This window comes from Patiria miniata, unplaced genomic scaffold, assembly GCF_015706575.1.
Source record: "Patiria miniata isolate m_02_andy unplaced genomic scaffold, ASM1570657v1 HiC_scaffold_20, whole genome shotgun sequence".
NCBI lineage: Eukaryota > Metazoa > Echinodermata > Asteroidea > Valvatida > Asterinidae > Patiria > Patiria miniata.
Genome location: NW_024037059.1, coordinates 18,234,106 through 18,260,395, shown reverse-complemented (window position 1 = coordinate 18,260,395; position 26,290 = coordinate 18,234,106). Strand labels below are relative to the sequence as shown.

Below are 26,290 nucleotides of genomic sequence, written 5' to 3'. Positions count from 1 at the left end.
TGCAATGCATGATGGGAGTAAATACTTGCAGCGAGCTGAATTTGTGAAGACTGATGTCGAAGACATGACCCGTATTTACTTATAAAATAACCGTTTAAAATTCCACTATGAAGGTAGGATTTTTGTAAAAAGATTTTTCAGTTCACCAGATACCTTTTCTTGCGCAGGAACATGAATGTCTTTTGAACTGGCAATGTTTTTCCGAAAAATTTAGCCGCCCGACGTTGCTCGCTAGCAACGGTAAACAACGGTGGAATGTCATATGCAAAGAATTTATGCAGCGGTTAGGCATGTATTTCCGACACGACACCTTCGTTACGGATGAATCCCTGGCATTGTTGTAGATATAGTGTTATACTGTTATTATCTGAATGTAACAAGTAAACATTTTGATGGAGAGAATGAAGTGTCTTTGTTGTGTACAAAGTCTATCAAGAGTCGAGTGCATTTTCAAAGTATTTTCTAACAAAATTCGAAATGTTTCTCAGTCATGTCACTTTGTCAGTCCCATATTCATGTCTTTTCAACATTTTGCAATGTCATTGTCAATGACCTTCATTGAAATAGGCCCTAATTATTAGGGCATATGATAAAAAATGTGGCTTCGAGATGCAACGTTCTTTCCATTTTGATGTTCATTGCAACCCCTCCCTTACAGTCCTTTTTTATTTTAGAAAAAGGGTCGATACGAGTGAACTGCAACAATTGCAAGTTCTTTTCTGAATAAAATTTAAAATGAATTTACAAAATATGTAAAAAAGAAGAAGAAACTTTAATTAATATAAATTTCAAATTGGAAATAGGGCCTAACTTTAATAGTTCTCCATGATTTTTATCGACATGCAAATGTAAGCAATTTAAAAACTTTCAAAGTGCAAACTGCCCACGTCTCTAGTACATTGCATGAAGAAATTGCTGAGTTTGCGTCAGACAGATGGAAAACAGGACCTTGCTGCTTGAAACACTTTCTTTCATGTCATTGCAGCGGGTTTTTACCCTTTCAGAGAAGACCCATGGCTCAGGGCAGATACAGTTTGCATGGCAGACAACGCTTGGCAACTACCTGGCCACAACTGGTCTCAACAACTCAGTAAATCTGTATGACAGGCACGGAGAACTCAAAGATGAAATCAGCCTGCCTGGGTGAGTACTTCCAGAACTAAGAAGTAAGAGGGTCTTACTGACCCCTAATTGAAAGAAGCTTCCTTTGACCATAGCCTGTAGACACAGGCTTGTACGGAACGGAACTTATTGTCTGCTTTCAGCTAAACTTCCCCTTGTACTTCTTATTTACAAAGCTACATGTAGTGGCTGCAAAAACATTGGCTTGATTTTGTCTCATGTCCCCCAAAGAACAAAAACGTTGCCCTTTCTCTCAAACACGAACTTGCTACATGGGAAAGGAATGCAAGGACTTGCCAGACTGCTCTCAAATTTTTGATGAACCAATCACAGTGCTCCCTGCATATATTATGCTAATGACGCAAAAAGCAAGAATGTGATCTTCACTCAAGTGTCTTGCCGGCATGGTTGGGTAGACATCAGCCTAGTATTCCAGCGTTACACTTTGAAGACAAAATCAAAATTCCGGTTTGTCACAAATCATTCAAACGTTTCACTGTTGCAGGACGTGCACTGGCCTCGGTTGGGACAAGGACGGCGACACGCTGGCCATGATCTGTGACCGTAGCAGCGTGGTGTTCCTGTGGGATGCTAACACCCACCGGACTGGCCAGGTCGACAGCGGCTTCAAGGACTCCTTGTGCTTCTTGCTGTGGTCCAAGGTGGGCCCCCAGCTGGCCATCGGGACCAGCAAGGGAAACCTGCTGATATACAACCACCAGACATCAAGGTAAGGGAAGTCTCAAAACAAAACTAAGAGAGTTCCAAAACCTCACTTTTGTTTTGGTTACATCACTGTCTTGAGAACCATTAAGAAGCCTTTAATGTCCGCCTTGAATAAAAAATAATGTAAACGTTGATGAATTTGATGTTTCTGAAGCGGAAGATATAGAGAAGTTAAGTCAGGAGCCTAAAATTTACGGAAGCTGAAGCAGCAGATGATGCAAATATTTAAAAAAAAAAGCACATTGAGAATGCTTGGAATTGGGAAACCATCTGTTTCGAATGGGAAGATACAACAGATGTTGGCAACAGCTCATCCCAGTTTGGAATGCTGCTTATTCCCACTGAGAATGCTCCATGTCCTCAAAAGAAGTATTGAACAGGAGCTTCCGCATTTCACAAATCCAGTCTCTAAATAATATAAAATGGAAGTCCGGGCCATTTAAAAATTACAACTAGGTTGGATAATACTTCTTACGTGGTTGTGGATCATTGTGGTGGAAATATATTTACTACAGACCACATCAGTAAATTGTGGTATTCTTTCTCAGGAAAGTGCCGATACTTGGCAAGCACACCAAGAAGATCTTGTGCGGTGCCTGGAGCTCTCAGAACCTGCTGGCCTTGGGCAGTGAAGACAAGAACATCACAGTCAGCAACGCAGAGGGGGACACGCTCAAACAGGTAAGACTCAAAGATTTTTAAAAATGACAGAAATTACTTACCAGACAATTTCATAACCTGATCTGTTATGGGTCAAATTCACACCAATTTGTACCCGAGTTGACTGAGCTTTCCACTGTCTACTTGGATCTCTTATACATTGTCGTACAGCATTTTATTTACTATAAGTGCGGTATTAGATAACACCCCTGGTCCACAAATGGGAGCACACGCTGCTTTTTTTTACCAGCTCATATAGGTGCAAACAGGATGTAACATTCCTGTAACTGACTTGGGTGTCCCTTGGTGAAATTTTATCTTTTTAATTTTTTTATAGACTATTGTGAGAATGGACCCAACCGACCTGCAGTTCTCAGAAATGAAGACAGATGAAAGAACTTCGCAAGGAGAAACCACGGTGAGTATTCAATGGAAAACCTGTCCTCTCTCTCACACTAGACTGTTCTTTTCACTCTCAATTTTTCATCCTCTTGGCTAAATTTAGAGTATCATGAAACAATTTACCTAACTTCCTTCTGATTGTTCCCTTTGCAGATAAGTGCGAGTGTCGGCAAGAAGACGCTGTTCCTGTTGAACATCGATGATCCAGACAATCCGATAGAGCTCGCATTTCAGCAGAGATACGGAGCCATTGTTGCCTACAAATGGTACAGCGATTTGATGTTGTGTTTCAATACTACTGCAACCAACTTTTTCCAATTTTCTGAATTGAACAAAGAGGACATTCAATGTCTAAGAATTTTGAAAATGTTTTATCTTTCAAAATTTAATTTGAGCATCCACCATTCTGGCCAGGGATAACACTAGCCATTACTTGACCTAGTCTTAGTAGACTTTTATTCTTGCAAAAAATATTTGCAACTTGTATATACTGGAAATTTATATCCACTCAACCATTTGATTGGAATGAATTCAGCTTTTATCACCCATTTTTCTTCTGTGCAGGTACGGTGATGGCTACATCATGCTGGGTTTCTCCAATGGTTACTTCATCGTCATCTCCACCCATCTCAAGGAGATTGGCCAGGAGTTGTTTCAAGCGCGCAACCACAAGGACCACCTGTCGTCCATCGCTATATCCCTGGCTCTCAACAAGGCGGCCTCCTGTGGAGATAACAGGTATCATCAACCTTCATTTAGTTTTATCATTGTGTAGAAAATTTTGATACTTTTAAAAAGAAGAGAGGCTATGTAAAAGTGAACCTACTGTAAGAGTGGTGCAAAATTAAGACTTCAGTAACCGTATTTTCCTGCATTGCATCATGTCTTGGTGACCTGTGGAGATTACGTAATGTTGATGTAAGGTTTTGTGAGATTTAATAGAAAACCTACTAATGTATTCTAATCCTAATTCTAATAGTGGATCTTTCAATTAGATCTTACTGATGAGTGGCTCATGTTTAAATAATTGGTATAATTTTAAACTTATTATCACAGTTTTATAATTTTGGTAGTCAAATCAACGTCGGGCTTATAATTGTAAGTAACTGATATCTTTAACATTTATCTAAGATCATAACATGCGGCTAACAGCTGCAATTGAACAAGTAACAAGGTCCTGTGCTAGTTGGAATAACATACCAATTCACAATCATACTTCATAATGCCATTCAACTTGGTCAATCTTTGCTCTTCCTGAACGTCTTAATTTTCATCCTGTAGCGTCAAGATCCACGACCTCTCCGACCTGAAGGAGGTCTACTCCATCGTGACCCTGGATGAGGAGACCAAAGGCCTGGGTCAGGTGGGCTGGACAGATGATGGTCAACTCATGGCGGTCAGCTCGTCCCGAGGCTATCTCTACGTCTACCTTACCAAGCTGCCTGTCCTGGGTGATTCCCAGGGCACCAGACTGGCCTTCCTGACCTCTCTGCTGGAGGTCACCGTGGTGAACCAAGTCGAACAGGTATTTCTGATTGTTTTGTCATGTTTAAAAGAAAACAAATAAACACTTTTACTCTTTCAGTCAAAGGATATGTCCATCAAAAGGGTGTGTTCAAGTGTTAGATAGCCATCCACATTGTGTAATTACAGCTGTTCCCACCAACTCTGTCACCGGTGAGCTGTTCATGTAAAAAGATTTTTGCAGCAAATTGCTGAGAAAACATCTTTAAAACCTGCTGCAGGAAATAAAGCACCAGTCTGTTGCCTCATGCATTAGCTAATGATTCAAATCATAAGGTTCTAAATTAGTGAATCTATGAAAGCCAAGCAAAAGTAGGATCATCGGGCTGAATAATAGACTAAAAAGCACCCATTTGCTTCATATTTTTTCCCCTGAAAACATCTAGTAATAAACACTGAAATACATACGTTAATCTTTCCTTTCAGTATTAGTCCACATGTTCTCCATACTGTCTCACCTTTTGAGAAACGCAGTGGCTATCGTTACGGCAGCCGTAACGCATTTCCCATTTTCTATCGTTACGGTAGACTGCAACTTTTATAAAAACATGAGAAGAAAATATAAAATTAGAAGGAAAAAAGTGAATTTGAACGTTATGAAATTCGGACTTTATTTCCCTTTAAAAAAAAAATCCTCCAAAGCCTCATGTTAGAAAAGGAAAAAAATCCGAGTGCAAAACTGAGACGCGAACCCGCAACCTCGCGGTGCAAAATCCTACCCTCTATCGACTGAGCTGTCGCACTGCTCGCTAAAACGTGGGGAAACAAATAATTATATACCTGCGTGCGTATCAAAAAAGTATCGTAGAGGGCGCTAAACAACGGCTGCCGTAACGATAGCCACTTCGTTTGAGAAAACAGTGATGATTCATGATACTAACTTGTCACTGTTCGTTTTTTGGGGGTCAGATTTATAGGTGCCTGTGCTGAGAACACTTAGGAGTGAAGTTGGTTTTCATTGTAAAACTGAACATTTCATAAACAGTCAAAAAAAAATTCCACGCTGTTTTGTTTTCTTTAATTTAGTCACTGGATTAGTAATTAAAACGTTTTTTTTTAAACATTTCTTGATCCCACACGATCTTTTTGTAAAGTTCAGATTGTGTGGTTTTTTTTGTTTTTTGGGGGGGCAAGATGAAAAACAAACAGTCATTATGATAAACAAATAATTTATTATGTGAATTAACCTTATTTTCATGTTTCGCATGAAATTTGAAAAATATAGCGACGAGTCGGTCGCCGGAAGGCAAGTTTCGTGTTCTTTTTAAATTTTCTTCATGTCTTCCATCTTCCAACTTTCAACAAAATGTCATCTGTAGTTGACAAAGTCTATTTCTATTCCGTTAGATCTCTATTTCGGTCATTCAGTTGTGCGGTAGTTCAAGTGTTCACCATTCTCAACATTTTGCTGAAAGTGTATTGCGCTGTGTCTTTGCTACTTTGTGCATATCTTTGCATGTTTTCAAAGCAGTTTTTTTATAAGCATTGAACCTAAACATATTACTGGTAATTTATTGTTGTAATTCAAGACATACACTTACATGTACAAACTTCACACACTTGTAGATCTCTCCAAAATAGCTCTTTGAATATTGATGTAAAGTTTGATGTTTCTTCTGTAAAATTCTCTTGGTTTCTGTTGCTTAAATGTACAAATCTCAAATCTTTTAAAAATAGAAAGATAAACCGCCAATTTAAAATTGGATCATTGACACATTCGATCTGTTGTTTGAAATAAGCATTGTTCATTTCAAATTCATTGCAACATCAATGCCAACAGAAATCCATACCAACAGAAATCCAGCTCAACATTGTTGTTTTATTTTCACGCAGTGCTCTCGATTGTTTTGACATTACGCTGCATTTGTCTTCACAGCTTCAGCTTTGAACGTGCCACTTGGTACTACATAGAGGTCTTATCTTTATACATGTATCTCTTCATTGTGCAATTGTGCCATTTTTCATTCATTTTGCTCAAAGTTTGCAGAAACCATATTTTTTTTGAAGCAGTAGATTCTAATTTTACATATTTCCATTTTGTCTAAACAGCAAGAATCTTTCCTAGAAATCAGATAAGTTGCAATCTTATAAATTATTCTTCTCAACAGGAACCGTCCATACCTATCAACATTGAAGTTGAGCCCAACTTTGTCGCCCTCGGACCCTACCATTTAGCAGTGGGGATGAACAACAGGGCCTGGTTCTACCTGCTTGGAGAAAAAGGTAATGTATCTTTGTAATATATCACATTACACCTCTATGTCCAATATGAGGTGTTCTAGTTGCTGAATGCTAATTGTTTTGTATATTTAAAAAATAAACTTGAAAAAAAACCCCGCCAAAACAATTGAATAGAGAAACCCTGGATATTTTGATGGAAACAATGGGATGACTTACACTGTAGATATATAAGATAATGAAGTTTGAAAAAAACATCAAGAATTGAGCTTTGGATATAGAAATTTATATACAAGGTATTTTTTAAAAATTGTTATTTCAGAGAGTAAAATACCCTGGTAAGAATAAAATAAACATAATAAGGATTTGTCTCTGGTGATGAATTGCTTGATGGCTAGACCCTATGGTCACTATGGTGTGGCAGGCATTTATATGACCTATGCTTTTGCCTCATGGAAATTTAAACAAACAGGACTTTCCCCTTTTTGCCAAGGAAATGCATTCAGGCCCGTACACTGTGAAAAGTGCAGTTACAAATGTTCTCTATTGTGTAGCGCATGCCGATGTTGACACAACGTGCATAGCCAGCAGTTTGGTGTTTGTTTAATAGTACCTTGCGAAATTAAACTGTACAATATCATATTGTACTTGCATTTTACTCATATCCAATGCACATGTTTAAGTAGAAGCGTGGACTTCAAAGCAAGTCGTGTTTAATCAGCTTTGCCGTACACTTGTTCGCTCTATGCTAGGAATCCTGAACAAATGCACACAAAAAAATCTTGAGATAAGTTTGCCGGAGGAGCCAGCAAAACCTCAACTGAATAGAAGGGAAAATGCTGAGCAAATATAAGGAATACACCTTGTGCATTGCAGGTACCTCAGAAGATGTCATTTGTTACTGCACAAATCCGATCATGCCTAACCAAGCAATACCAAACCACTGCTCTCTACTTCCGCCTTAATGCACAAGGCCTATTGAATTTCAAGAGAGTAGAAAATCAATACATGTACATCATTACACATCCCAATCCTTCCCAATTCACCTTGACGCCACATGACCCAAACCAAGAAACCCCACAAAAAAAATAACCTTAGTAAATATCCTATATACATAGAACCAGAGTTAACAATAACTGAGCCACCAGAGGAATCAGAGGAAGACTGTAAGTCACAAAATAATTTCAGTTGAGTTTTCAAAATCAATGTAATAACCATGTTCTTAACAGCTGTTGATTTTCTGTTGTCAAATTTGCCAGATTAATTTAAATATTCACACAAGTAATCCTTGTTTTTTTGTTTTGCATATTTTACGAGATACAAACTCAGTTTTAAAGTGTTCTTCTTTTTACTGTTATTTGCATAACTCATAAATTGTTTTTACAAAGGCATCCTTTTGTTTGAATTATCTATTTTTGTTTGAATTATTTGATACAGTAATTTTAGAAAATGTGAGTTTGTTTAAAGTGTATTTCAATACAATAAATAGCCTCATAAAGTAGAGCTGTTGTCTGATTTCATCCCAAGCTGCAAGCTTTAATGAATATTTGTGCATAACAGGCAACCTCAGTTATTACTCCTTTACATTACAACCATGAATCCTATGTGTATGTGTTAGTCCATGGAGCTATAAAAAGCCTTATGGTACAACTCATCTGCATAGAATGTAATCTTTCATTTGCTTTGACCATTAATGAACCGAAGAGCATTCTGGTCATACCGAGCATGTTTTATACTTCTAGCTTCAAACCCTAAAGACGTAATTAAGGGATATTTTTTTTTTTATTCTTAGGTTGTAGCTAGGCAACTCCCATATCTTTTGATGTATTCTTGGTTTTTTTGGTCTGTTTCTCTTCTTGAGAATAAAAGACGTACAAATATAGCCATGACAGAAGGACAATTATAGATGTTTGTCAGTGGTACGCACAAGGTGAAATCACAGGTGGTTGCAGTAGTGCAGAAAATGATTGGATCCCAAGTGGTGTCCTTCTAGAATCTACTTAAGTAGTAAATTGCATCAAAGAGTGCAGCTGCCATGATGTGACTAGTAATTGGCCGTCAAATTGTGATGATATTAATGCAATAATTTCATCATGCACTTTGAATAAGCCAAAATCGGTATTGCAAATGCGCATACGCGTATCAAGATATGACGATCTTTTACTCCATGATCAACTTGGCAGATAAATGCATGCAACTGTAACATGTGTAAGGACGAATCTGGATTTTGCAATTTTCATGCCATCAAAGAGATGAAGGCAAGTTTCGTTTGCACAAAGTTGGGGCATACAAAACACCTAAAAACGCTTTGCTGTCAATCTGACATTTTTAAAAATGTTGTGCATACTTCAGAACAAGACAATTTCTTTATTTTGCTGATACCTTTTATGATTTTGCATGCATATGGCGAATAGTTTATTTTTATTATTATTATAATTTTTTGACAAAGTCACAGGTTGTGGAAAGACTGTACAGTCCATCTTGAACCACTTCCCGTATAAAATAGGATAAAATCTTAAAAAGTAATCAGTTAATTAAAGATAAAACTAAAATAATCATGTTAACTGTAAAACGAAAAGGATAATATTTGAAATTTAATGCATAAGAAGAAAAGAAAAGAAAAATTAACATGATATATTCTAACTATGACCAAACAAAAAAACAAGAAAGATAAAATAGACGCCAGGACAAACATTTCACACAGTAATAAAACGTCAAAAATAAGTACATTTACATATGAATTTAAAAGTGGGGGGAAAAAAAAAAAATTTGTCAAATCTTGATGTGTTCATGCGCATTTGGCATACTGAAGTGCCTTATTTTATGTTTTTACCTGTTAGGGTTCACACACTTACGTTTCTTTTAAGGAAATTTATTTGAAGTATATTGGGGGTATGCAGCTACAACTAATGCCATTTTTTTTTGGGGGGGGAGGGGGGAGTTGAAAGATTTCAAGACATGCTGAACAATCAGCCAGTGAATAAAAGAATTAGTGGTTTCCAGTGCTTTCATGCCTGTACTGCCCCTGACAAAATTCTCAGTGTGAGAGATCCATCAAGGATAATGCTATTAATACCTGATGAAGAGTTAGCTATAAAGCAGTGGCCTGTGTCCAGGGTTAGGACAAATTGTACTGTAGACAATTAGGAAGGACCAAGCACGGCCAACATCTTGTGGGAGGTGATGATGTTCATTTTGCCCACAAACTGCTTAGAAGGACATTTAATACAGGGTACTGTACTATTGTGTAGTCAGTTAGATTTTGTGAAAACCTTTCAGCAGGGAAATCACGGGTGGTAAAATTAGTGTTAATATTAACACTTTCTTTATAACACTTTCTTTAATATGCAGTTTATCTCTCTGTTAAATTTGAAATGTTTTTCACCTTGTTCAAAAAAAAGTCTCATTGTTACTGCCTTGTTTTCCAAAGAAGCTAATTTTTTTATGACTGAAATTATAATGTTATTTATTTTTTGTTTTAATTGTCAATGTTATTTGAGGGAGCAAGACTTGTACTTCTTATTTCATCCATTTCCTTTGGAGAAAATTTTGCATCATCACTGATAATCACCAAACTGTATGCATGAAAATTTGGTTTCTTTGAAGACGTTTTAGACACTAACCATGATTTGTATTCTCTTGACAGGGCCAGAGAAGTTGAAAGACAGAGAGTATCTAGGCACGATCATCAACATGTGCCTCAATGCCGACTATGCGGCTGTCTACTTTGAGAACAGCGTTCAATTGCACCTGGTAAGTAAGGGGAGAATGCGATAATTATTAAGTAGGCGTTAATTTGAGATTTACCTTGAGGTTTTGTGAGGTTCTGCTGAGTTTTTACAGGGTACCTCAGGGTTAAACCTCACGTTACCGTTTGTTTAATTTTGCAGTCTACCCTAGTGAACACCCTTTGTGTATCAAATTTTACAGTCAAAAGAAAACTCTTTTTTTTCCATAAAAATTTGTGGCTCTTAATCTTGATGAGATTTATGACTTGTGCAGATTTCGTAAATACTAAATTGTTAATGTTGAATTTTTGTTTTGATACCAGGATTAAATTAGCAAGTCTTAGTTTTAATTATTTTCCTAAGGCCCTTCAAGTAACCCGGACTTACGTTGCAATATTTTTACTTTTCTGGATTTTGAAATCGTGCATTCATAGACCCTTAAAGATGTTATTGGATGATAATTTTAGCAATTCTTTGCTGAATTGACTTATAGTCGTCGGGTGTTGTTGATTATAAATCTCTTAAATAGTTCAATTTTTTTATCAGATTGAAGCGGAAGGCTCAGGTGATAATGAGGAGAGAGAGACAAGATTGTTTCCTGAGGATGGTCAGGGAGGCATCACGTGCCACGCACTAACATCCGACTTCCTCATCTACGGCACATCAGTGAGTACTCACAAGAAAGTTGTCAGTACATTCAATCTTCATGTATCTGCCGATCATTGCATTAGAGCCATTTGCAAAACACAGTATACTACTGCCCCAGAATAAGTCTCATGTTGTTCACTGTGTGATTTGACAAGTAGTGACTCTTAACAGCTTGCATCCAATTTTTGTGACTTTCAGTTTTTTTTTAATTTTCCTCGCAGACTGGAGAGCTGATGTTCTTCTACCTGGAGGACTGGCAGTTTGTGAACGAGTTCAGACACGAGGTGGGGATCCGCAGAGTGTTCCCTGACCCCAGCGGCACCAGACTAATCTTCATTGACGACAAGAGTGACGGCTTTGTGTACAATCCGGTAAGTAAGAGTAAAGTCTGTCCCAAGCAATTACGGTTCACCAGACCAGCATTTATCTCAAGTTTTTTTTATATGAAATGATTTGGAATATTTTCTATTTCCCTGGATGGGATACCAATCCATTGCAGGTTACTACCCAGCTAGTGCCGGTACCCATTTGTACTCCTGGGTGGAGAGAGGCAAGTAAGAGTGAAGTGGCTTGCCCAAGGACACAACAGCTGGAGTTGCACCTCTGACCTGATCATGAGCTATGAACCCTTACCACAAGGCCACATATCTTATGTACAACACAAGCCTTATTTATTTAACTATTATGTAAACAAACTTTATTTTGGTCGGCCACTTGACCTTTTCACCTTTGTTTGCAGGTCAACGACCAGATATTGGAGATTCCCAACTTCTCACCCACGGTGAAGGGCATTCTCTGGGAGAACTGGCCGTACGACAAGGGTGTCTTTGTAGCTTACGATGAGGATAAGCTCTACACCTACTTGTATTCCAGAGAGACTGTGAGAGGTAGGTAAAATGATGATAGTTTGAATTTATCAATTACCTGATGTGCTTTTGAAGGTTCAGGGGCATTAACTATATCCACACTTAAAGTCGTGCTTATTGGTTGAGATGAAATTGCAGTAGAGTGTCTTGCTCAGGGACATAAGCACCATGCTTTCTGGCCAGCTTTAAGCAGTTATTCAAAGACTTTACCACAGAAAGCTACAAGTCCCACATTATAAGTACAAACAGAACAGTGTTCTGTGAAATAAAAACAGAGGTATTCACTTGACATTTTGATGAATGTGCTCTGATGTCTTTTAAGTTAAAACAAAAGTAAAGTCAAGTCTGTCACGAGCCAATGTGGCCCATTAGGCTGGCGTTTATCTCCGGTTTCAGTAGCATGAAACGACTGAGAATATTTCTACTCCCCCTGGACTGGATGCTAGTCCATGGCAGGTTACTCCCCAGCTAATGCTTGTACACATTTATACTCTTGGGTGGAGAGAGGCAAGTGGGGATAAGTGGCTTGCCCAAGGACACAACATATGACCAGCAGCTGAATTCGAACCCCTGACCCTCTGATCATGAGTCACGAACCCTAACCACTAGGCCACACTCCCCTAGCATGTCTTATAAAGCATACTGTGGTTCTCTGACCCACACTACTTTAGTCAGCGTTTAGCACTTCATCTGATGTATCTGCAAACTTCTCCCCTTCTCTTGTTTGAGAGACTGTCATTAAAAAAAATATCGGCAGCCTTAAATAAAAAAACAAAGCAGGTTGTTCCCCAAAGTCATCATCTGACTACCCTTTGTTCAGGTCCTGCAGTGACCCTTACTGGCACCACCAAGCTACCCTTTGCCCAGCAGCCCTTGATGTTGTACAACGGAGAGATGACGTGTCAGACACAGAGTGGCAAGACAGCGATGGTACAGCTCAACTCGCACAACTTCCTGGAGAGGCCCCACGATCTCCAGCCAGACGATGTAAGGCCATTGCTGTTGACACTATGAAAGTTTATATATCTCACTCCACCCAGTTTCACATGCTACCAGCCATGCTGGATTCCAGCGATATTGGAAGACCATGTATGGTTTATCACAGCTGTTGTGTGCATGGCTCTCTGTAGACGGATCTGGGCACGTGATTGATATACACGCACAGGGCCCCCTCCTGTTGAGAAACCATTATGCCACTTGACGGATGATCTGAACAATAGATAGCATGTTGCTTTTGCCATTGAAGGGGGCATCCGTGATAGTATACAAATATTGAGTGGCTCAGCGTGGAATGGGAGGAATATTATCGCAAGGTAATATCTGGACTTTTCCATTTCACGAGGCGAAGCCGAGTGAACTGGAAAAGTCCAGATTTTTACCGAGCGATAATATTCCTCCCATTTCACAATTTAAAGCCACTCTATATCTGTTTTATATAACTGACATATAGATCCTTGTCATTTGATATTTGAACTTTTATTTCATTACAAAATTGGTGGAAATGTATTTGAACCCAACGCTGTAGCGCTGGCTCTTTGGAACAATACGCCGTACGCGCAACGTTGAACGCGCGCGTCAGCATGCATTTGCACACAAATAACGCGTCATGGAACAAGCATCGATCCTAACTGTTCAATAGTATTTCCCATTCCCCATGGTCGGATAGTACTTTTTGAGCCCCGGCGTGAATGGCAGTAATAATGAATGTCACGTGATGTGAGTTCCACCAATCAAAAGTTGTGGTATATTATGGCGCACATCATCCGTATGTCGCGGTATGCTACAAGTTAACTACGACAGAAAAGTTATAAAGTGTGGCTCCAAGATGTACTACAGTTGTGGTATATTGTGGTATATGGTGGTGCATGGCTGTGGTGTAATGTGATGTCCAACAGCCTAGTTGTAATTAAATTGGAGTAGGGGTTATTATTAAAATATTGGTTTGAACTTCAATGCACTTTGGATGACTTTTGTATCTAGACAGGATTTCTCATCCATTTGAACTGGCTGCCCTTCAACTTTAAGATGATGGAAATGTTCGATGATCATTTAGAAATTACAAGTACTTTTTTTTTTACCTTATCCCCCAGCTGAAGGTAGCCATTGACAAGAGCATCAAGCTGAAGCGGTTCAAGGAGGCTTGGATGCTGTGCCAGTTGGCCAGCAACAAGGACTTGTGGAGGGAACTCGCCAAGGCAGCGGTGACTCACTTGGAGTTAGAGTTTGGTAGGTCCTAGTTCACTCTGCTTTTCTCTTGTCATTTTATGTTAGATCTGACACTGGAACTCATAAATCCATGAATTGACTGAAGTTTGATAGTTTATTTTCTTTGTCAACTTTATACCCACAGCTGTTCGGGTCTACCGCAGCATTGGAGAGGCAGGGATGGTGCTTTCAATACAGAAAATCATGGTGAGCATTTACAAAATGCAATCCTCGGTAGAATCATACCATTGTTTCTGTGTGTTGTATTTTGTAACCACATTCTAAAAAAAGATGGCTGTTCTTTCAGAATAAAAAAATGTTTTGTTCCCCATCTAGAAAAAGTAAACCTTTTGACACAGGTACCAGAGTTATTCTGTGCATAAGTTGATCCTTATCTTTCAATGATGGTTGCCAGAAAAAACGTCCTTAGGCCAAGAAGCAAGTTGTCATATTTTCAATGAATTATGTATAAATAATCTTTGTTTCTCATCTGGCGGTAGATTTTTTTTACCCAAGCCGGCTTGCATTTACAGTACTAACTTGTATTTGATTTTGTTTGTTCATTGACCACAGGGCATTGATGATCGCAATCTACTGTCGGGCCATCTGGCAATGTTCCAGGGTGACTTCAACCTGGCTCAGGATCTCTTCCTGGCATCTAGTCGGCCTATTACGGCTCTTGAGGTTTGCTTAATGAATTTTTTTTGGGGGGAGGGGGTTTGCAAAATTAGAATGTCACCAGTTTCAGCATGTCTAATTTTGCCAAACGATTTGCAAGATGCATTCACGGATCTTTTTCATTCACCAAAGATTAGACATTGAAAAATCTTACAAAATTTACGGAAAAAATGTTGCAACCTGACGCCACTTCAGCGGTTGTGTACAAAGTCTATGGAGGGTCATTTCCTAAGTATTTCCTAACAAAATTGGAAATGTTTCTCAGTCCCAGATTCATGTCTTATCATTTTTGCAGTGACTGACCTTCATTGAGATGATATATGAAGACTTTGCTATTTTCATGTCCCTTTATATTTGAAACAAGCACTTTTCAGCTCCCGCCTAAAAATCAGGTTTTAAGTAATGTCTTTTTTTTCCTTCTAAATCTTATATTTTTATTTGTTTCAATTTTTTATAGATGAGGCGTGATCTTCTGAACTGGGACCAGGCACTCAAGTTGGCCAAGACACTGTCACCTGCCCAGATACCATACATCTCCAAGGAATATGCACAACAGCTGGAATTCACGTAAGCTGACCAATGTCAAAACTTCTTGCAATGTTGCGGGGTGGATATGCAATTCGTTGAATATCTATATTTCTGGTTGAAAAAGTATGAAAGTGGAAGGCATGTTTGTTTTTATACAAAAGTACTTAATGGGTATGCAAATGATATGAGAATTTGTTTCATCTGAGCACTTAATATGAAGCTAGTGAAAAACAAATGATAGTTATGATTTTTTTTATAAAAACGTTTTTGTGCTTTACTTTTCAGTGGTGATTATGGGAATGCCCTGGCGCACTATGAAAAGGGTGTCACGAGAGACAAAGAGGTAATAATGAAAGTCATAGTATTACTAACGAGTGGTCATTCCTCAGAATCCACAATTTATGTACATGTACTTGTACAAATCTACAAAATGTATTTATTTTCCATGGACAAGCAGGAATGTATGATAAAGTCTTGTTATATTTTTTTGCTGTTCAACTACTGTGAGTGTTCCTGACCCCCCAAAACGGAATGAAGTTGAAAATATTAGAGAGTCGTATGAAAGTAGAGGTCATACACAGGTATTTTTTTCACCAAATTTTATAATCCACTTTTCTTAAAATATGCTAGGTAGGTTAAAAAGAGTTCAGTTTAAGTTTTTCACTGATTGAATTTTTCCATATTGTTTAGCAACGGGAACATGATGAGGCCTGTGCGGCAGGCGTGGCCCGCATGTCCCTCCGTGTCGGTGACATCCGACGTGGCGTCGGCATGGCAACCAAGATGCCTAGCCGCATCCTGAAGCGAGACTGTGCCGCCATCTTGGAGAGCATGAAGCAGTACTCGGAGTCAGCGCTGCTGTATGAGAAAGGACAGTACTACGATAAGGCAGCGTCGGTGTACATACGCAGCAAAAACTGGTAGGTCTCAAACAAGTGGATCAAGTTTGGTTTACATAATTATTTTGTAAAAAATTCAAATCTGTTTAACGTGTTTTCAAGCAGGACTTGGTACATGTGTTTGTGACCTTGGTCTTATATTATTTCTGCTGAAAATTATTAGTGCTTACGAGAGTTTCTCGCAAAGCAATAAACTGGGTTGATTGTAAACCGAAGTTTTTCGGCTCTTAGCAAGTTTGTGTGATTACGGATAAAATCTGTCCCTAACTCTGTGCTTACTAGCTGTTTTAAACAGTGTTGAACTGGCCTTTACTTTTCTCTAAGATCTTGCTCAGAGTTTCATTTTTTCATCATACAAGACAGATAAGCTACAATCATCAATCGATCAGCTGAAGGTCCCTTTTCTATAACATTTTCTTGGTGTCTTTTTTTTAGGGCCAAAGTTGGTGAGCTTCTGCCCAACGTTACATCTCCCAAGATCCACATCCAGTATGCCAAGGCTAAGGAGGCAGACGGACGACACAAGGAAGCCGCCTTGGCCTACGAGAACGCGAAAGACTGGGACAACGTCATCAGGTATCTGAAATAATAGACTCTCCTTTGTATCACTGAAATACCACAGAGCATTTTGGGGTAAAGATGACAACTTTATGGGTTCTGTGATTGAGTTAGAGGATTTATTTCACTTCAGATTTCCTTCATTTCCTTATTTGGGAGTGTTGATGTTGTTGCTTGGGGCACGAGTTTTGTTGCAAGCTAGAAACGAAATTGTAGTAAATTCTTTAGAACTAATAATTGATATTGACCAGAAAGCCAACAAGAAAAATGAAAGCTGAAGGGTCTAGCATGTTAAAACTGGGTGCGTCTGATGGACTTTTATTAATTGCCCGTACTGCAAGTACAGCCTGGATTTTTCATGGACTTTTGGTTCCCAAAGACTTGAAGAATACTGCTTACTGGTCAATGGAGTAAGGAGGGGAATACGTCATGTGCACAAAATGTGTGTAAAAGACATTAAGCGCGTGATTCAGCCCGTGAAACAACACGCGCGCGTACTCCATTTGTTTACACTACATTTTCTGGTTCTAAATGATGTCACACTTCGGTACTCCATAACTGAACATACTTATTTGAGGATCTTTTCTTTTTCTTGATAGAATTCAGTTGGATTTCCTTCATAACCCTGAGGAAGCAGTGCGCATCGTCCGAGAAACAGGCTCTGTAGAAGGAGCCAAGATGGTGGCAAGGTAAGGAGACTGTGGAACAATCAACAAAATTGTCCCACTGCCAAAGAGACACCAAAGAACTTTCTTGCCCTAAGATATTTGTTTCATGGCTTTGTTTCTAGGTTCTTGCAGTTTGCTTAAAACCCTCAACGTGCAGAAAACTTCCAGTAAAAACAACGAGCAGAGCAATAACATTGGGCATTGCTCTTCTATATATTCACACTTCGGCTGTTTGCTGTCCTCAGGTTTTTCCAGAAGTTGAATGACTTTGGTTCAGCCATCCAGTTCCTGGTCATGTCCAAGTGCAATGACGAGGCCTTCCAGTTGGCTCAACAACACAACCAGATGGAGATATATGCCGATATCATCGGTACGTTCATCAACTTGGATCATTCAGTTTGCTTTTCTAAATTACAACTAACACTCCTAAATGAGATTGTAACATTTTGGTTTTGCAATACTAATATGGTCATTACTCAGACACATTTTGACTTCATTAAAGAGGTTGTGGAATGCTCGAAGACATTTCCGTCATTTTTCGGGTATATGTAGCCTAAGGTGTGATGAAATCAAAACGACTATTGTTTCTGTCATGAATTGAGTACAAAAGGTACTTTTGAGAGCTGTTTTTCAAGTCCTGTCATGCCTGTTTCGACCCGAACGTGCAATTTGTGTAAAAGTCGTCGTTGCGGGTAGCAAACAAAACACAGTAAATCGTGACGTAATAAACAGGACTCCCGATGCAGAGTAGCATAAACGAGTCCTGTTTATTACGTCACGATTTACTGTGTTTTCTTTGCTGCCCGCAACGACGACTTTTACACAAATTGCACGTTCGGGTCGAAACAGGACCTGAAAAATAGCTTTCAAAAGTACCCTTTGTACTCATTTTATGACAGAAAAAAATAGTCGTTTTCATTTCATCACACCTTAGGCTACATATACCCAAAAAATGACGGAAATGTCTTCGAGCATTCCACAACCTCTTTAACAACTTGTATTGGAATGGCGTGTGATGGAATTTATTTACAGGTTTTCTTCTAAGGTTGCAAAAATGCTAACAGAATTATGTCATGTAAAACTTATTTCTGTGCCATTTGTTTTTGAGCATCTATATATCATGCTATTGCAAATAACGTTTCACAAACTCAGTCACATCTCTTGTAGAATCCAATATGCAGTGTGTATTTCCTTTCATTTATTCAAGATCAACTCATAGTCTGAACCTACCAGACTTTCTTGTGAACTTTTGTCTTTTCACCGGCATAAAGTTTAATTGATTTCTTTGTTTGACACATGGTTCTTTTGAATTTGTTTTCTTTTGTACACATGCACCATGTCTAACACCACCACTAATAACCATCATCATCTTCACTGTCATCATCTTCATCACTGACGCTACACTCATCCTCATGATACTCCACTCTATATCACAGAGAGCAATGAAGGTGGGTGAGCATGCTGCAATGACCTTCAAAGAAAACTAATGTGGAACAGAGGAGCAACCAAATAATGTAGTACTCAAGGCAGTAACAGAATTGGGTTTAACCCCTTTCAATCAATGCAGCCTGAGTAGAGGCCTCCTTGTTTCAGATTCTGAGAGAATTTTCACCTCTGATAAACTTCTTGCATGCAATTCAATATATCGTCTCCAAATGGCTCCTGCTTGAGATGACAGGCTCATGTGTGAATAATAATAACAGGTACTTATAGTATACAATGCTTTTAACTAAGACCAAAGTGCTGTACATTATTATTACCTCTGATCATTGGCCCATTGAAACACAAATACAATCTCAGCTCCCTGGGGAGTATAAAGCTTGATGCTGCCATTTCGGCGCAAGGCAGCTAAAATCAATCACACTAATATCAAGCTCACTGTTAATTGCATGTTGTTTCATTTTCGTCAGATTGAAGCACTTTAATTCTATAGTCCAAGTGTTAAGAATTATTGGTCAGTATTTGACACCAACTTGAAGTTCAGGTTAACTGGCAAAATATATTTTGCTAAGAATTAAAGACTAGAAAAAAAAAATTGTCTCCCATTTTCTCACAGGCGAAGATGCCACCCAGGAGGACTACCAGAGCATAGCGTTGTACTTTGAGAATGAGAAGAACCATCTGATGGCAGGCAAGTTCTTCCTGCTGTGTCAGCAGTATGGACGGGCTCTCAAGCATTTCTTGAAATGCCCTACCACCAACGATGACAACCAGGCTGTCGAGATGGCCATTGAAACAGTAAGTGTGCTGTCTTGCTTCTCGTCTTAGAACTTTATTCAGAGGTTCAGCAAGGTTGAACGAAGTTCCGTGAGAAAATTACTCCCCAAACCCTTGATGAAGATTTATATTAATTCAGTAACATAATCAGTACCACGTACTTGACAAAGAGTTGACGTCCAGTTCCATCTACTGTTGGTTCACATCTGTGAAGCCCAGGACATCTTGCATCATCTGCAGACTTGCTTAAAATGCTCATTTGATACCTATTGGGAGGCACTGAAAGAGGGTCAAAAACACAGAGCCTGCACTTTTGAGCATTTCAAAGAAGACTTCTTCAACCATTGAATTGACTGGGGTTTTTTGGTTAGGTTAATTTTTTAGGATGGAATTATCGTTGGGTAAGTGCAGATTCAACATCGGGTGTTGCCCTTCACCAACATAGCTTTTTGAATATTTATTAATCAAAAAGAAATGCCCGGTTTTTTTAAATTTCAATTCGGCAACAAGTCCCACATAACAGTGAAATTACCCTTGGCAGGTGGCCCTTCTAAAGAGGTTTTATCGTGTTAAAAGAAATGTAATCGTTTATGTAGCAAAATTACATCCCAATATGATGAAGTTTCATTTTACATGCTCCCAAACTCAACTGGAATGGGGAATATCACTCGAAGCACCAGTAATATACCGAGATCTAGACATAAGGTAACTTTGTCAGGAGAATTCTAACCCCTCCATCCATTCTTTTCCCAGGTTGGCCGTGCCAAGGATGACCAGCTGACCCATCAACTGATTGACTACCTGATGGGGGAGACAGACGGCATGCCCAAGGATGCCAAGTACCTGTTCCGTCTGTACATGGCCCTCAAGCAGTACAGAGAGGCAGCCAGGACAGCGATCATCATTGCGAGGGAGGAACAGATCGCTGGTAAGTCATCACATGTGATGAAAGATATTATCTATTGTGTGAATCTGCCTGTCTTGCCCTTGATGCTGCCGTCCAGTTCCACCTTGGGCAACGGCCTGCCACTTGGACCAGGCTAGGCCTCGTGGTCATCCCCGGCTTACCTGGCTTAAGCAGGTTGCGGATGCTGTGCAGATGTCACCAATCGAGTGCTGGTCTCTTGCCCTTGACCGGGAAGGTTGGAGGTCACTACGACCCATTGATGGTCAAGGGCATCAGGAGTAGTAGTGGTAGTGTTGTGAGTTGTGTGAATTTTGTGCTTGTAATTTAGAATATTTCAACAAATTCCTAAACTACTTTTGGCAAATCTTGTAAAATATTGTTCTATTTTTGCATTGTGACCAAATTGAAAGTGTTTACTGCTGTGTTCAAATTGTTCACTCAAAATTGTACTTTTTTTTCTTCAGGAAATTATCGAAACGCTCACGATGTTCTGCTCAGCATGTATCGGGAGCTGAAGAGCCAGAAGATTAAAATCCCGACTGAGATGGCCAGCAATCTCATGATCCTTCACAGCTACATCCTTGTCAAGGTGAGTTCTCCCTGTGATCACTGCGACAACAGGGCCATCTTTATAATTGTTATCATTTTTTTTTAGTGTATAATATTTCTCATTGTAATTTTGTCATAAATTTATATTGTAATATATGTTTGATGTTTTATTCGGCCTGTAATTCGGCAGTTATTCGCTGTTGGCTGAGAGAAATAAATAAATAAATAATGAAGGCTTTCAAGGAATATTCAATAAATTATTTTTGGGCAATCAGCCCTTAGGCCAAAAAAAAAAGTCTCCGGTTTCTGGTATGGAGCTTGTCCAAAAAGTGGTGCGGCGACGCGGCTTTTTTTTTTTTTTTACCCGACTTTTTTGCTTCAAATGTCGGCTGATGACTGCAAATGGTGCCCGACTAAACTTAGTGCAAATATATGGGAGTCCAGAGAGGCCACATAAAGCTTATTCTCAAGCATAACCCCATCTAAAAACACGATGAAATTGCGCAGCAGCAGAATTCCAGTCAAACCAGTGAGTTTGGCGGTTTTGAGACATCATCTTTCATTGGAAAAAAAACTTTTTCATTTTGCCGACGCGCATGGCTACGGCGACGCGCGCGCATACCAGAAACCGGAGACTTTTTTTTTTTGGCCTTGGAATCTCATTTTGGCAAACACTTGTTATTTTTATGCTGATTTCCGCTATTCCGATTTAAAGATCCACGTGAAGAGAGGTGACCACAAGAAGGGAGCAAGAATGTTAATCAGGGTGGCTAACAACATCAGCAAGTTCCCGGCTCGTGAGTATTATTAACAATGTCACTTTTAGACCATCTAGATACATTTGCATTGATCAGTCACAGTCAAGTATCTTGCTTGTGGACACAAAGCGTCACGTTTTCCTTTGTTAGGGATGGGATTGTTTCCCCTAAACTCGTGTTATTAAAGGCACAATCATTTTTCACGACTGTTAATTTTTCAGACATCGTTCCCATCTTGACCTCCACGGTCATCGAGTGTCATCGTTCTGGCTTGAAGAACTCCTCCTTCAGCTACGCAGCCATGTTGATGAGGCCGGAGTACCGCAATAACATCGACCTGAAGTACAAGAAAAAAATCGAGGCAATTGTTAGGTAAACGGATCAAGTTTTTTCTCTGTTGAAACTATAAGTTGAATTTGTAAAGTAGAGTGAGATTCCTGTAACTTGGTGGTGTCTCATGACAATTTTCAATACGAGGCCATGAGGCCTCTCTGAATTAATTCCTCGAATCTTACAAAATTCCCCCACCATTTTTTTATTTTCTTATTATGTGTTTGGAAGGAATACAGACACTAAATAGTTCTGAATTTTAGTGGAAACACTGCTGATTTCCAGTTTATTAGTAACGCTGGGAACTTGCAATTTTTTTTTTTAGAAAGCTGGTATGTTATAGACATGAACAATTGGAAACTATTGAAAATCTGTTTTGGGGTGGGCTAAGTTCACAATTCCGTACCATGAATTCCCATTGATGACTTCCCATATTTTTTCCCATTGTTCAGGAAACCAGACAAGTCGGAGCAGGAGGAAGACACGTCGCCGTGCCCGTACTGCAAGTACAGCCTGGAAAACACGGAGCTGGTCTGCCCAGAGTGCAAGAACAACGTCCCTTACTGCATTGTCACTGTGAGTACCATGGCTTATTTCACAAGAACACGGATCAGAATGTATGAATTGTTTGTATTCTTATGGCCTGTTTCTCTGTATATCCTACAGGGGCAACACATGGTGAGGGATGACTTCTCTGTCTGCCATAACTGTGACTTCCCTGCCTTACATTCCGAGCTCACAAGGTATGAAGCTTCTCACTATCTGCTGCAATCTGTTCAATGTCTGAAGAGGTTGACATAAACAAAATGCCTGGGTAGAGGTTTCAAGTGTTCTCTTTGTCTAACTTTGCTTGCTGATTGTTTTTTTTGGTTCATATTCTAAACGATTGTAATTGTCATCTTTTGATCACCGATACCAGAAGAAAAGCAGATTTGAGGATTGATTGTGAGTCCAAAATCTGGACTTTGCTCTGTACCCTTTTGACAAGATCTAACTTTATTTGCAGTTGTGATACATATGATTCATGCACTTCCATTTTATAAATGTCTTAATTCATTTATCCACATAGCTTACTGGAAACAGAAGACTCCTGCCCCATGTGCTCGGAGCGTCTCAAGCCAGCTGTGGTGCGGAAGATTGACGACCCCTCATTGTACCTGCACCCGGATGAGGGATCAGAGGATTAGCAGGATCAAGGGATTAAGATATGAGGATGGGGATTAAGATCATCGGCAGTACATTTGCAAGACCCGGTGGGATTAGAGCAACAGCACGAAGAAAGGGATTAGGATGGTGTTGGAGATTTGAGGATTAACAGGAAAAAGAACAAGAGACCTTGAGCATTCTTGATTGGAAAACGAGAAAGCCACGTTGAAGGCTTGATGATAAGCAGGAAACAACCAGACACCTTCTTGACATCAGATCCAAGGATGAGCAACAAGGGGGAAACAGGATGTTTATGTTAAGAAACCAGACTTTTGGAAGTTAAGATCAGACGAGTGTTTAAAGCTATAGTCCATCATTTGCAGCCATCCGAAAAGTAACTGGCGTAATTACTGTTGAAAAACAAACTTGGTTGAAAGATAGTAAGGGAACTAAACTCCCTGTGAAATTATTCTTTCTGGGAAGCTGTCATTTTGAAGTAATCAACGAAAGAAGGCATTTCCAACGGTGATTCTTAAGAAGCACCGTAGGAAAATTTAAATTAGTAGTTCGTTTTGTTATTCAGCGCAGCGCGCACAAGTATTGGAACGACGCACACGCGCACGCGGTTGTTATAATTCGTCAGATCAGTGCGCGACGCCGCGTATAGCTGCAATTCAAAACAATTCAAAACATGATTCAGTAACTTTTGATTTGAGATCTTAGAATGCTGCTTTTCTCGGAATGTACAGCTGAAGCTTAGCTGAAACTTCATCAGGTTAGTTGCTCAGTATCCTTCATTAGATTTTGAACACTTTTGTTTCTTCAAACGAACAAAATGCACTAATTACAAATGATGGACTATAGCTTTAAAGAAAGCAGACTGATGAACACCATGACTATTGCAAGAAGACAAGGGTCAGCAGTCAAGCAGCACGGTAGCAATCACTGCACAGGATTAAAGGATAAGACAAGACACCATGATAAAGAAGCCAGCGATAAACATCAAGTATGACCCAAAAAACATGAAATATTTCACAGAACGTGACACGACAAAAACCGAATTAAAAACTACAAGAAAATGATATCCATCTATGCTTCTTAGGTTTTTTTTAAATTTCAGTTGCTCTGTCGGCTTCTTTTTGTTTTGCCTAGTAGCTATCAGTCGTTATCTTCAGGTTTCTCATTTTTCTTTCTAATTTCACCACATCAGTTAGTGTTGACACCACGGTAAAAGTTACTCCCATTTACGAAATAAAGTGCACCCCTAAAAGCCTGTGTTTAGTTGTTACCTTAAATATGGCACTACATATCCTATCATAGTGGCATGTACATGTGCATGCACATATAGTAAGAAACAATACTGCCAATCCCAACCCGATCAATGCGATTAATCCATTACGAAAAAGGGTAATGTCAAACAGGTTTGGGCACAAAACACATTGCTTTCCCTTCACTAAGGTATTCATGATTAGAAAGAACATTTCACACACGAACAAGGCCGCATATTCATGTTTGATTTTGTGCCAAATACCTGGGCCTTGACACGGTTTATAATATTGCAGAGTTCACGATTTGTATATTTTATTGTATACAGCTTAAGTTGAGAATGTATATACTATGTAATATTCTGTGTGCATTGACTGACCAATCAAGCTTGTAATAAAGTGTCATAATTTCACCGCTATTGAAATGGGTCTGGAACTTTGCTTGGTGTTTGGTATTGTGATGTTAATTAAGGACCTTCCTCCGTGAAAGCACCTACATAAGCTAGGCCATCCACTGAGCAAGGCCAGTGGGGTAATTATTCCCGAACGGTTATCTTTCCATTAGAAGTGAAGGCGGTAAGGCACATATTACAGTTCCTGAACTGGTGCCCAGTAGTCCAGTTCTTCCATTATTTAAGTCTTGTCCTTGTACTCTTTTTTTGTGTGTGTCTTATTTGTCACTTTTTGTTGTCTTTGTCAGAAAAATCCTTGAGACCCCCCCCCCCCGGGGGATGCGATCCGCAGGATTAGACAAGCCCTAATTGTTTATTCTCTTGCTTACGGTCGGTCCGTGTGTACATGTACATATATGTTTATTCAACAAACTGCCTTCATCAGCCCGGTGGTAGTACATAGTACATGGCAGTAAGTTCCTCCATGATCGTAGCAAGCTGCATGTGGAATACAGCATGGAGGTTAATTCCTTCCTCCATGAATACAGTTGCGTTATCAGACATGTCATGATGGCTTCTTAATTGAAAGAGAGATGTATCGATCGACCGAGCGTCTTAAGTCAGGCCCGAAGCAAGGGCGGATCCGGGGGGGGGGGGGGGGGGTGGAATGGGAGCCATGGCTCCCCTCCCCCCAAAAGAAAGAACCCAATTTTTTTTTGGGGGGGGGGGGAGGGGGGGACGTCGCTATTAAGGCAGGCACTGCGTACACCACCATCTTTTCCTCCAAAAAACATTGGTGAAAGTGGTCAGAAATTGCCTCAGATCGCACCACAGAGCATTTAGAATCCATAAAAAATTGGGGGCCCTAGCACCGGGCCCAGAACCCCACGCTGTATTTTTTGACCCACTTTTTTTTAGGCCCCCCCTCAAAAAAAATTTGTGTTCTGGATCCGCCCTGGCTGAGTACCCGGTCCATAGAGCAAGGAACCACACGTAGTAGAAAGGACGTGGAGTTTTCTCCATGTAGTCACGACCACTATTCTGGTGGGAGCATGGAGGAATGTTTGATTCCTCCATGGTGGGAGGATTACGCGAACCGCCAGCTTTATTCGCGATTCGCATGCGCATGGTTGCATCTGTTATTATACAGATACATGTAGCCTATACTCTATATTTGCCTGCGCAAGCATACTATTGACGAGTCTGGATAAAACGGAATGGGCCTATTCCTCCATGGTTCAAAGACGTAGCTTGACTACATCACATAATAGATTGACGACATCACATATAGATTGACTACATAGATTGACAACACCACATAATACTAGATTGACGA

At 39.6% G+C, this 26,290-nt stretch overlaps 1 protein-coding gene across 3 annotated transcripts; it reads left to right on the top strand.

The window, feature by feature from the left end:
• Positions 1-24,987, top strand: LOC119727695 (WD repeat-containing protein 19-like). Of its 3 annotated transcripts, XR_005270999.1 has the most exons (33): positions 1-113; positions 986-1,143; positions 1,628-1,852; positions 2,397-2,529; positions 2,846-2,926; positions 3,064-3,176; positions 3,475-3,648; positions 4,192-4,435; positions 6,543-6,657; positions 7,731-7,778; positions 10,259-10,365; positions 10,887-11,006; positions 11,210-11,359; positions 11,728-11,875; positions 12,675-12,841; positions 13,945-14,080; positions 14,205-14,266; positions 14,633-14,743; positions 15,195-15,304; positions 15,551-15,608; positions 15,956-16,185; positions 16,600-16,740; positions 17,322-17,411; positions 17,636-17,760; positions 19,447-19,628; positions 20,361-20,535; positions 20,979-21,103; positions 21,779-21,860; positions 22,043-22,193; positions 22,604-22,727; positions 22,818-22,894; positions 23,221-23,652; positions 24,162-24,987. XR_005270999.1 is itself a non-coding variant. In XM_038199707.1 (32 exons), exons 1-32 carry the CDS (start codon positions 108-110, stop codon positions 23,336-23,338), a joined length of 4,086 nt encoding a protein of 1,361 aa, XP_038055635.1. In that variant the 5' UTR covers positions 1-107; the 3' UTR covers positions 23,339-23,728. The 3 variants fall into 3 exon arrangements, 2 of the variants coding, with proteins under 2 accessions (XP_038055635.1, XP_038055636.1); XM_038199707.1 differs by lacking the exon at positions 24,162-24,987 and having other exon boundaries at positions 23,221-23,728; XM_038199708.1 differs by lacking the exons at positions 7,731-7,778; positions 24,162-24,987 and having other exon boundaries at positions 23,221-23,728.
• Positions 24,988-26,290: the final 1,303 nt, after the last annotated feature.

Bases quoted from the DNA above. Each gene is read 5' to 3' on its own strand.
- LOC119727695 (XM_038199707.1), top strand. The intron at 11,876-12,674 runs GTAGGTAAAATG...CCCTTTGTTCAG, and splicing joins TTCCAGAGAGACTGTGAGAG to GTCCTGCAGTGACCCTTACT. The intron at 22,895-23,220 runs GTATGAAGCTTC...TTATCCACATAG, and splicing joins TTACATTCCGAGCTCACAAG to CTTACTGGAAACAGAAGACT.